The following is an 11,700-nucleotide window of genomic DNA, read 5'->3' on the forward strand; positions in this document are numbered from 1 at the left end:
GTGGCAGGTGAGGGAAGCTACATTTGGCCATACTTTAAAAACTCATTTTCATCCTTCTGGAAGGGACAAAGCAAGGGAAAAAACATACCATACATCACAATTCCATGTTTACAGTACTCTTTACCCATAGTGTTTTCCAGTTTTGTCGAGGTGCAGTTAATAGATTATTTCCTAGTTTGAAATGGCATCACAATGCCTAGACACAGAGAAAAACACATCGAAAATGTACATTTCCCCAAAATGAGTCAGTCGGCTTTATTCATTTTACAATACGCATGATAATAAAAAGCCCAACACAAAACTCTTTATTGAAAAAAAAGAGCAAAACGTATTCTAGAAAAGTCAGACAAAGACATGAGATGAATTTCAGTTAATTAGATCTATTTCTTTGTGAGCTTTGAGAACTCATATTAAACAATGAATAGAGGCTGAATGTTTCACATTATAATCCTATCTAGAGATCATGCAGATGGAGAACACAGCATTTTGTTTAACTTTTACTTAATTTCTACAGAGTGATTGAAAATCAGTTTTATAGATCCAAATCTGTACCTCTCCCCTCCATCACAGTTTTCGAAGTAATTAAGAATGGTTACCCGTACAATAGCACAGCAACTAGGGAAGAGAGAGGTAGATGATGTGGCCATCCTCTTGGAAGGAAACCCCCAAATATTTTAGGGCATGAAACACAAGGCTTTTGTTATCCAGAAATAATTAGCTGCAGACTACAAAAACATTTTGGAGCCAAGTGCGCACAAACGTGAGACTCGTAAGCAGCCGAAACCATGTATATTAATAGTAAGTTCTTAAAGAAAAGGATGTGTTCTCTGTACCTTACAAAAACTATTCTCACAGATTTTGCATCCAAGATTACACAATATAAAATATTTATGTTTTACATTTGATATAAAAATTAGTAGCAAATAAAAAAGGCTCTGATGAGATACAAGAAGAAATTGCAGAGGATACATTAAAATTTCAGGATGGCCAGAGGATGACTTGTCCTAAATACCCTGCTCCTGTTCTGTGCAAAGGCCACAGGCAGGTACTTTCTCAGGGTTCATCACTGTTGTTAAGAGAAAACCAGATGAAGGAAGACTCAAACAAGCTGGGGCAGGAAGTAAAAATTAAGCCAAGGAGGAACTCTGCCAAGCGCAATGCATCCTGCCTAAAAGTATTTAAGAACATAAATCAAAGACAGTGCTGAGTGTACCTCAAGGGAATTTATGTTGATGAGTTTATGGCCTAGGTGATAAATATCAAAACAGGAAGTCAGTTAAAACAAGTATGCAAGTAAGTTATATCTCATCTTCAAAAGATAAAAACTGCAGTGTAGAGATTCAATAATTTCATGGCCCCATTCTACCCTCCAAGTGTACACTTCTCATATCTCCATAAGTTAAAGATCAATTATTCACAAAACTTTGTTTCAGTGTTAATACTTTTTACCTGTTTAATTTAGACACTGAGTTGCCTTATTATAATAAGACATTTGGTTATAGTTAGTGATAATTATCCATTGTTCATCTTTATAACTTAGGAAATTTTAGTTCTCATTTAAAGCCCTGGAATGTACTTTTAAAAATGATTCTCTCTTTAGGTCAACATTTATCCAGGCATGTTTGCAAACGTTCTGTTACAGGGGGAGGAAGAGTATTGAGCAAATTCTCCTCGACAATCAGACAGCTCCGTTTTAGGGACTGACACCCTTCCAGTTCAGGAGGAAGTGTTTCCAGGTAATTACCGATGAGCTCCAGATGAGTAAGGTTCGACAGCTCACCCACGTGAGGTGACAAGCTCATCAGGCTATTTTTCCCCAAGAGTAAACACTGCAGCTTTTTGCATTGAAACAGCCCATCTGGAAGCATCTCAATCTGGAAAGGGAAAAAAAAGAAGCCAGTAAAACTGGTTTTTGAGGGCCTATTATACTACAAGTATTTATTTATACCCCTACCTTTCCCCCAAAACATTTCCAGACATTTTAAATAGGTACATATAACATTGATGATACATTTGAAGTAGATGGGAAACTTACAGGAAAAATAAGGATGTTCTGAAATCAGGACTGAGGCCACCAAGAACTTCAAAACCCCTGCTGTATACGGGTGGGCAACAGATTAGCTCTAGCAAAGCAATTCTCAACTCTCAAAGGAAACCTATCAGTTACATATTCATTTACAAACCAGTAACTCAGGAGAAGCAAATCAATCTCAACAGTCCTCAAAAAGAGTTTACTGTGTGAGGTAATGAGCTGTCCCCTCAAAAACAAGACACAAGGCTATTTCTTAGGGTTTCACAGTATAGACTGAAAACCTCCTTCTGGTTTAAAAAAACGCTGACAGAAGCAGAGACAAGAAGATGCGATCGTATAAACATGTACGTCTCATTCTCCTCTACATGCACACTCATGAGTATTAACTCTTTTTCTACCTGCTCCTGAGTTTTAAGTCATATGAAACAGAGAAATCATTTGGAATATGATAAATAGCCTGTGACTAGGTCAATGCCTAGAAATGCTCAACTGAATTGCTCCTCTATCTGGTGAGAAGGTTGCATGTGAGTTTCTAAGGGAGCCACAGTGTGTATATGAAATGGGCTTATTGGGGAAATACACCTAGAGAAAGGGTTAGCATACTCAATGTGCTCAGCCCTCATCCTGCCACTGAACTGCAAGTTTGCTCCAGGCCAAGCTGGACTGCACAAACACCACCCTCTAATGCTTCACAAATTTATACAGGCCTGGACCAGGCAACTCTGCAACTATGAAACAACGCAGGCTCCCTAGTTCAAGAAGTTGCTTTGATAGAAAGGGGGATGAAAGGGGCGCTCTAGAGTTCAACTTCCTCCTCTGATGACCTAGTACAACCCCACTGAGCCAGTTCTCTGCAGGAACTTCCAGAGCCTTCCAGAAATATCTCTTTAAAAAGATAAACATTCCCTATACAGTGTAAAAGATGGTCAGACTGCATTAAAAGGCTTATTATGTTGGAATCTGCCCCCTCCTCTATCACTCATACATACATTCAGTACTGGATATCCTTGAAAATAAATCTAATGATCACTGCTTCTAAGACTATCATGCAATACAGCTCATCATTCTACATCAAAATACTAGGTGGTATAAGCAAAGGAAAATAGCTACCCTTTTTCATTCCTTACGAAGGTAGATACGAAACCACAGATATGTCAATTTTGGCATAGATATGGCAGAAAAATGAGAGAAAAAAACGTAACCTCATTCTGATCAGACATTATCTGCAGCTCAAAACTAGGGTCAGTGACATAAAAGTAGAGGGAATGATCAGTCCTGTGCAATGAATATGCTCAGGGTTGAGAGTGCCTGCTGGCATAAAAGGAATGACTTAGGCAAACAGGCTGAAAGGAGGGCAGACTTGTCTCACCTGTATTCAGTGGATGCCTGCTGAGAGCCTTGTTTTGTGCCAGGCTCCCAACCAGGTGCTGGGGATAAAATGCTGAGCAAGACAGATGGGTCTTTAAGACCCATGCAGGGTCTCTCCACCTTGGCACTGCGGACATTTGGGGTGGGATAATTCTTTGTGTGTGGGTGCCCTGTGCATTCAGCAGCATCCCTGAGTAGATGCCAGTGCCACTGCCCTCTCTAGTTGTGACAACAAAACATGTCTCCAGACAGATGTCTTCTGCAGGGTAAAACTGCCCCCCTTTGACAAGCACTGGTCTGCTGGGGAAGAGAAGTATTAAACAGTTATGGAGATCATTAGCCTACAGTGGCTGCTGCGAAGAAGAGTGCCTTCACCAGGGCTGCATCAAAGAATCCCAATCTCTCTTCTTCAGTCAAGCTTCCAGACTCCAGCGCGTATCTTGCTTAATTGTACTGACTTTTTTTATTGGGTGAAGACCCTAAGCCATTGTCCTCTCTGGCTATCAGCACTACCATGTCTAACTCATCTTCTTTCAAATCTCTGAATTTGTGATTTTAGCTTCTTCTCAGCCCCTAGTACAGGTGAGGGATTTCACCAGGCAATGAGAGTGAGCCTCTGGGGTTGGCCCCTCAGTAGTGTCACTGTTGAGAAAGTGAGTGAAAGGCTGTGGACAATGCACGCTTCCTGAGCGCTAAGTGTCCATCTCAGCCAAATGTACTGAAGCCCTCAGAACATCCAAGGCAGGATGGTTCTCTTCCTATATTCATGGCTGACACTGACAATTAAATATTTCACTGTTTCCCAGAGGCTGGGACCTCACTTCAGAATTCTTCTCAATGTCAGCTTTCCTATTTTTCTGGCCATTGACACATGCTATTTCAGAACATGCCAACCTAAATCCATAAAGCCCAATCATTTCAAGAGACAAAGCTGAGTATTTCCATATTTAAGTGATAATGTCAAAAACCAACATGGAACATTGCCACATAAATGATCTTTAGAGGGGATTTCTACACTATTCACCTTTGGGCTAAGCGTCTGTGAGTTAATAAAATTCATTTAAATGCAGAAAGAGAAAATTGGAAGACCGAGGTATAAGTTGGAGTCATTTTTAAGATTTGAGCAAAGTCATTAAATCCTCCTCCTTTCCTGTGCTTCTTGGTCACATCCAACACCGTCATAATCCAACTATACTTTGGCACTGGAGAGAGCTGGAGGTTGCCTCTTCCTACCCCATCACCCGCACACACCACTGCTTCCCACGGAGCATCATTTGGACAGATGCATCTGTGCTGCAGGAGAAAGAGCACTGGAGGAGGAGCTGAAGAGAGGTTCCGGCCCAGATCCATCACTGGGAAACTTTGGACCCCAGGCAAATTGCTCTAAGCCTCAGTTTCAGTATCAATAAAGTGAGGGCAGTGTTTTAGAACATAGGTTGGCAAAGATTTTCTCAAAAGGAGCAAGAGGGACCCCCCTGGGGAGTGGTTTAGACTTCACCTTTTAATGCAGGGGAGCTAAGACCCCATATGTTTTTGGGAACTAAGATCTCAAAAACCCAAAACAAAAAAATAGAAGCAATATTGCAACAAATTCAATAAAGACTTTAAAATGGTCCACATCAAAAAAAAAAAAATCTTAAAAAAAAAAAGGAGCAGGATAGTAAATATCTTGAAGGTTCTGCAGGCCAAATGTCAAAACGGAAAATACTATGTAGGTAATTATAATAGTAAAAGAAAAAATTTTCATATGTTTCTAAGTGATATAATGAAAAATATAACAATTATAATTTTTTTGCTAATATAGGCCCACTAGGGAGAACAATGGAATTTATTTATGGACACTAAAATTTGGATTTCCTATAATTTTCAAATATGAGGAAGTATTATTATTTGATTTTCTTTCCCCAATCACTTAAAAATTTAAAAACCATTCTGAGGTCAGGCTGTGAGTAGATTTGGCTCTGAGGCTGTACTTCGCTGACCTCAGGACCAATGATCCATAGTATTCCTTTCATACATGAGTCTCTTTTTAATCTATATTCCTACTTCTAAATCATAACTGATTAAAACTTGCCATGAGGTTCTGTTTCTTGACTGTCCTCTTCCAACCCTTGAGTATGCCACAACCAGCGCCTCCTTGGAGGCACCAATTCGGGTTACCTAGCACTGTCAGGCTCAAGCCTCACCTTAGTTACCACCCAATGACTCAGACTTGAACTAGCCTGGCAGAATTCAAGGCAGTCTCCATTCGGACCCCCTGTCTAAAGGCTCTCATCGCTTATTACACCTGGGCATGCCAGTGACAATCTTCTGGGCATGACTTCTATCCTTCCACATTTCCCCAGTTAGTGTTCTCAGAACACTCCTCTCAAGAAGTTACCATAAAAAAGAATGCCTTGCTCAAATACATGTGCCAAATGTTGCACACCCTATCCTCCTCTTGGAGAAGCACAATGCATGTTCATATGATAAAGGCTCTGAGGAATCCTGCCGCAGAAGCGTGCTAAAGTCTGTTTCATGGTTTTCGTGAGAAGACCTATCACTATCCTGTGGAGTAAAGTCTGGAGTGTCCTCTCAGTGAATGTCTGTCATCTGGGGGCTGCCCAGCATCTGCAGTGTCTGGAGAATTCTCTACCTCACCTTCCTGGGGCTCTTGGTGGGAAGCAGCGCCCACTTCCCACAAGAGGACTGACAATGCCAGATTCTTCTGTTCCAGATCTCTTGCAGCGCGAGGGTGAGCATTCATGAGCATGAGCATGTGCGTTTTCTCGGTTGTGTCTGACTCTGTGCTACCCCATGGACCACAGCCTGCCAGGCTCCTTTGTCCATGGGATTCTCCAGACAAGAATACTGGAGTGGGTTACCATTCCCTTCTCTAAGGGATCTTCCTGACTCAGGAATAAAACCAGTCTCCTGCATCTTCTGCACTGGCAGGCGGATGCTTCACCACTGAGCCACACGGGAAGCCTGTGAGCATTCACAAGCTCTATCAGTTGCTTAGATGTGGGGCTCAGGGCATAAGGCAGAAACCATGAAGAACTGATTTTGTGGGAGAGCAAGGGCCACAGCAACAGCAGCATCGTTTTCAGGGCGGCACTGGTGCTCAGTGCTGATATGGTCAGTGTCAGGGTACATCTTAATTTTACTTCTGTACTATGATTTTGGCTGCTTTTCTCTTGCTATCTAATTTTGTCCCTGTTTCCCAAGCCTGATTGTGTAGCCTTTTCAGCAATGAGACACATGACATCTTTTCAATAAACCCCAGGGTTAGCATTTGTTGCCTATGAACGTGACACACTGCCCAAGTCTTTAAAAAAGTGTTCTTTCTGCAATCTTTACCAACCTCCACTCCAGAGAGAGGAATCAACTCACATTTCTGAGTATAAGCATATCTAAATATTTACGCTGCAGGTTTGATGTTTTGTTTTCTAAGTTTTATAAATATTTTGGTCTACCTTATAGAGTCATGAGAACCTTAAGGTTTCAAGAAGAAATCTTCAAGTTAGTTAAATTCCCACATAAAACATGAATCCTCAGTTCCCTTTACCAATATTCCCACCAAGCAGCTGACAATTGATACCTGGACAGTTTTATTAAGAAAATCACTTCTCCCTTCTCAGATGTTCATTCAGTCTCTGGACAGCTTTCTTGGGAAAGATGAGGCGTCTTCTCTTGCTTGTCTGAGCTCTAACACCAACAACAACTCCCAACAGGCTTTCCTTCCTAAGTAGGGCTTCCGAATATTTGAAGACCAATAGTGAGGACTATTCTCTTTCCCTTCCCTTCCCAGTGCTTCCTATCACTAGGCTACACTGTCCCACCAGAGAGGAACCTTTCATCTCTCTGGCTGCTATCTTCCAATTTCACCACATCCTTAGTAGGTAAGTCTCTTCACAGTTCTGAGAAGACTGTTTCTCACCCAGTCCAAGATTTGCAGTCATCGCAACGGTTCTGAGGATGCTCACAACTGCTGTTATGACTTCTGAGACAACACAACCCAAGAGAGTATTGTTCTTGGGCCAGAAACTATCTTAAGCATAAGAATTTTCATATGCTACCAAGTACCCTTTCCTTCGTCAAGACAAAATATGTCTGATACTAACACCTAGTCTCCCTGTCAGCCACAAAAGAAGTCAATAAACTTAGTGTCAACAGTACCAACAATCTCACAGTTTCATGACATTAAACTAGAGAAAATCATTAACTTGCTTATACACTTAGATAATTATGGTTAGATGACAATTTAATCAGCTATGACTTTCAAAACTCCATGGAGTGATTTAATTGGACAACAACTTGGTGAAACCAGTACCTTTCAAAATAATTATTTATATTTTTTAGTACAGGTTTAACAATGGGAAAACGGTGACCACAATGCTAATATTAGTCAACTTTATAATTAAGCAACACTAATGCTAAATCTCTAGACCTGTAGTTTTCAAAGTGTGGTCATTAGACCAGGAGCACCAGCTTCACCTGAGATTTTCAGCGCTATACACTCCTGGATCCTACACCAGACCTACTTGCTGAATGAAAAACCCTGGGAGTGGAGCCATGAAATCTGTGTTTCAACAAGCCTTCCAGGTAATTCTAAGGTACACTGCTAACTTTTAAAGGAGTTTTAAAACCTCATAATCTTATAATGGGTTCTATCCTTCTACATATAGTGAAGCCACAGAGTTCTAAAAGTCAGCATAAATTCTGTTCTTTCCCCAGCTCTGGTATTTGTCCAACAAGCTATGGTTTCTAAAAACACTGTCTGATGATCAATATGTTTTTTGGCCAACTCCATGCTCACAGATATATTTAGCATGAAATATAAACTATTAAAAAGTCTAGGAGTAGTACATCTATGGCTAATTCATGTTGATGTATGGCAGAAATCAAATTAATATTGTAAGCAATTATCTTTCAATTAAAAATAAATAAATAAAAAAGTCTAGGAGATAATACCTTTTTGGGTGGGGTAGAAGAAAGTAGTTCCCATTTTAACTAAAGGGGAATCATTTTAATCTTTTGGCAGCCCTGATTTCTGACAGGTTTTTTTTTCTTCCCATATGGATATTACCATCACTCTCTTGCCCTTTCAGCCAACATGATTTTTGTCTTTTTCTTCCTTCTTCACATTTTAACCTAGGAAACTACTCATTTATTCTGTTTTTTCTTGTTTCAGCTAAGTTAAGTTCTCCTTAATTTGGCTTTACTGTTGCAAATTATGGTTCATTTTTAAAGCATGGATGCTGGAAAAAGCTTCTAAGAAGCCCTAGTGCTGCATTATAGAACCAGGCCTTTCATTTTGAATTGTCTTTCTAGACGTGCATGGAGATTTCAAGTCTTTCTTACCGCATCACAGAAAGAACTTATGAATAATTCACAGTCCCAGAATTTTTTTACAATAAGTTGTCCTCTGTCAGACTTGGAAAGCTGAAAAATTTTATGAAACTTTATAAATATTGTACTTAAGCCTTTTCTGAAATGAAAGTAAGCTCTGCCATAACTTTTGTGATTTTTATGTTAAAAAACAGGGAAAGAGGATAAAGAGAATATTTGGGTACCTACTACGTGCCAGAAACTGTGCCAAATGCTTATATATACTTTTTTCATAAAATCTCTACGACAACTTGTAAATTACATTAAAAACTGACTCTCAGTGTTTTGATAATTTGTCCACAGTCACATGTCTAATAAGTGGTAGTCAGGCCAAGCTCAAGATGCTTAGCATGACTTAAAGTCCATTATCTTTAGTGACATCACACACTGCAACAGCAGATGCTCAAATGACTGGCCATAAAAGGGGAAGAATGGATCTACTTACATTGTTATTGGTCACAGCAAAGTACTGCAAATTACTCAGATACTGGATTTCTTCTGGAATGAAGGTCAGGTGGTTATAGCTTAGATCCAAATAATGTAGTTTGGTGCATAGGAAAAGCTGCAGGGGCAGGTTCTCAATGTTATTATGGTCCAAAGAGAGCTGCTCTAGATTAGACAATGCCCCGATCTGGGCTGGAATATAAGCAATGTTATTGTGCCACAACTTCAAGCAGGAAAGATTCTGGAGGTGCTGAAAGCTAATGATCTCTTCCACAGTTTTAAGGTTATTTTCTCTGAGGTCTAACTCATGCAAATTGTTCAGACTGAAAATGGAGTGTGGAATACGTTCCAGGTCGCAGCTGATCAGCTCCAGGCTTTTCAGATTGACCATCTTTTTCAGATTGTTCAATACAACCAGCTTGCTCCCCTCGTTATCGAGGGACAACTTCTGCAGCGAAGGCAGGAGGTCCGTGATAACTTGTGGGATCCGGGAGAGACTGCTCTTCAAGTAGAGGGTCCTCAGGTTTTTCAGATCCTGAAAGCCCTCCAGCTGCATGGTGCTTACCTGCTCAGGCAGCACACAGCCTGACAGGTAAAGCTCCTTGAGATTCTTCAGGTGAAACACCCAGCGTGGGATTTTCCCCATTTCAGTAAATTTCAGGCGGAGGATTTTTAAATTCTCCTCTAGAAAGGCCAGGGCAGGGTGGTCGACCACCAGCGATGAGTGGTACACGTGGAGCTCCTTGAGGCTGACCAGCTGCGAGATCGCAGAGGGGAGCTTGACCTCAGGGATCAGCTCCAGGCTTAGCACTTCGATTTCTGTCAGCTCGAAGACATTGTCGGGAAGACCGTTTAGCATGAAAAGGTGCAGTTCTACCTTGTCCTGGGCATTTTTCACAAGCTTGCTTTTTAGCTTCTCGACCGTCCATTCATTGTTGAGGTTGATCTGTTTCAGTTTGTTCTCACTGACCTCTGACAGGAATATGGAGAAGCGTTTGGAGTAAAGCGGGTCGTATTGATCAGCCAGATGGAGGATAAAGGCGAAGTCGTTCTTGACATCTGGAATGTCGCTGTAGTTGCTTTTTTCTCTCAGTGCCTCAAAGGAATATTGCTTCAGAGAGCTCCGCAGCATCCACCACAAGCTGTAAGACGAGGTGAGACCGTAAAGTATAACCAAAATGACGTAAAACGAAGCCAGGACCTTGAATATTTCTGCCAAGGAGTACACACACTGGTAGCGCTTGTATCCAGTAAAAGCCTGCACATCCACTGCACAGTCAATTTCCAGAGTGATGTAGGTTAAAAAATACGGAACATAAGTTATGATGAGGACAAACAAAATGACTTTGACTATGATCTGCTTCAGGTACACTCTATAGATGATGTCCTTCTGCTCCACGTGCAGGCGGAACCTTTTCACTTTTTCAAAGATGGCTTTGGCCTGTTCGCCCTCCTTCTTGTCCAGGACGCTAGAGGTCGGGCTTTCTATGCCAGCTGACTCTAAGCCAGGCTGTGGGTAGGGCAATGACTGCTTGTTGGAATCCACGTCGCCGGCTGAGCACCCTGAGGATGAGAGCAGAACCTTGGATTTGGAGAGGGTCAGGGGCCTCACTGACTGCTCAGCCACTGTCTCTGACAGGGCGCGGGTGGTCCACGGAGAATCGAAGCACTTGTGCAGGATGGCCACAAAATGCTCGAGCCTGGAACTGGTGCTGGGGTAGTGAAGCCAGAAGTTGCTGCAGGCTGCAAAGATGAGCGTGTGCAAGAGCACCAAGTAGGGGAAGAACTTGGCGAACCAGTGGAGCTGCTTTTCGTAACAGACGGCGTCAATGTAGGAGTACTGCTGTCGGTGGAGGTCGTTCTGGATTCTGAGGGGCAGCGGAAGTGGCATCCCGGCATTGGAGGATGCGTTCACGCTGGCTTTCAGGATGTCCCAAGGCACGGTGCAGTGATTGTCAAATTCCACCTTACAGGGAAGACAGCACAGAACCCTGCTCTGTGTCAGCTGGAGGGCTCCAGCCAGCACGGCCACCAGCAGCATGATCAGGGTGATGTAATACCAGAAGACGTCCCACCACGGCTTCAGGATGTGGTAACACGACTGGGCGTCTGCTAGACATTTTAGCTCTGTTAGTGTGATCATGGCTTCCCTTGTAGGAGGACAGAAACTGGAAGAGGAAGATAAAACAAAAACCACTGAAGCAAGTACCCCAAGTAAGCTTAAACTCTAATGTCTGTACATATCCAAGTAGGATTTAGCTCAGGGGTGAAACCTGGCAGGCAGGGGTGATGATCAAAAAGTACCAAAGTCTCCTGGCTTCATTCGAAACCTTAGGCTATGCCAACTGAGAACTATAAAGTCCCTTAGATAAGAGACTATTTGGTGACCGCCAGACTGGATCTCTGCAAAGGTATTTGGGGTAGGACGTGAAGCAACTATCTACCTTCCTTCTGCATCTCCACTTCATGCTAATCTATTAAAAACC

General features: G+C 41.9%; 1 protein-coding gene across 1 annotated transcript; it reads right to left on the reverse strand.

Annotated features, from left to right (window-relative positions):
- Nucleotides 1–1,601: 1,601 nt before the first annotated feature.
- On the reverse strand, nucleotides 1,602–11,357 carry LRRC8B (leucine rich repeat containing 8 VRAC subunit B). The gene is made up of 2 exons (XM_052637868.1): nucleotides 9,216–11,357; nucleotides 1,602–1,874 (listed from the first exon to the last, which is right to left on the reverse strand). Exons 1-2 carry the CDS (start codon nucleotides 11,355–11,357, stop codon nucleotides 1,602–1,604), a joined length of 2,415 nt encoding a protein of 804 aa, XP_052493828.1.
- Between the last annotated feature and the right edge of the window lie 343 nt (nucleotides 11,358–11,700).

This window comes from Budorcas taxicolor, chromosome 3, assembly GCF_023091745.1.
Source record: "Budorcas taxicolor isolate Tak-1 chromosome 3, Takin1.1, whole genome shotgun sequence".
Classification (NCBI taxonomy): domain Eukaryota; kingdom Metazoa; phylum Chordata; class Mammalia; order Artiodactyla; family Bovidae; genus Budorcas; species Budorcas taxicolor.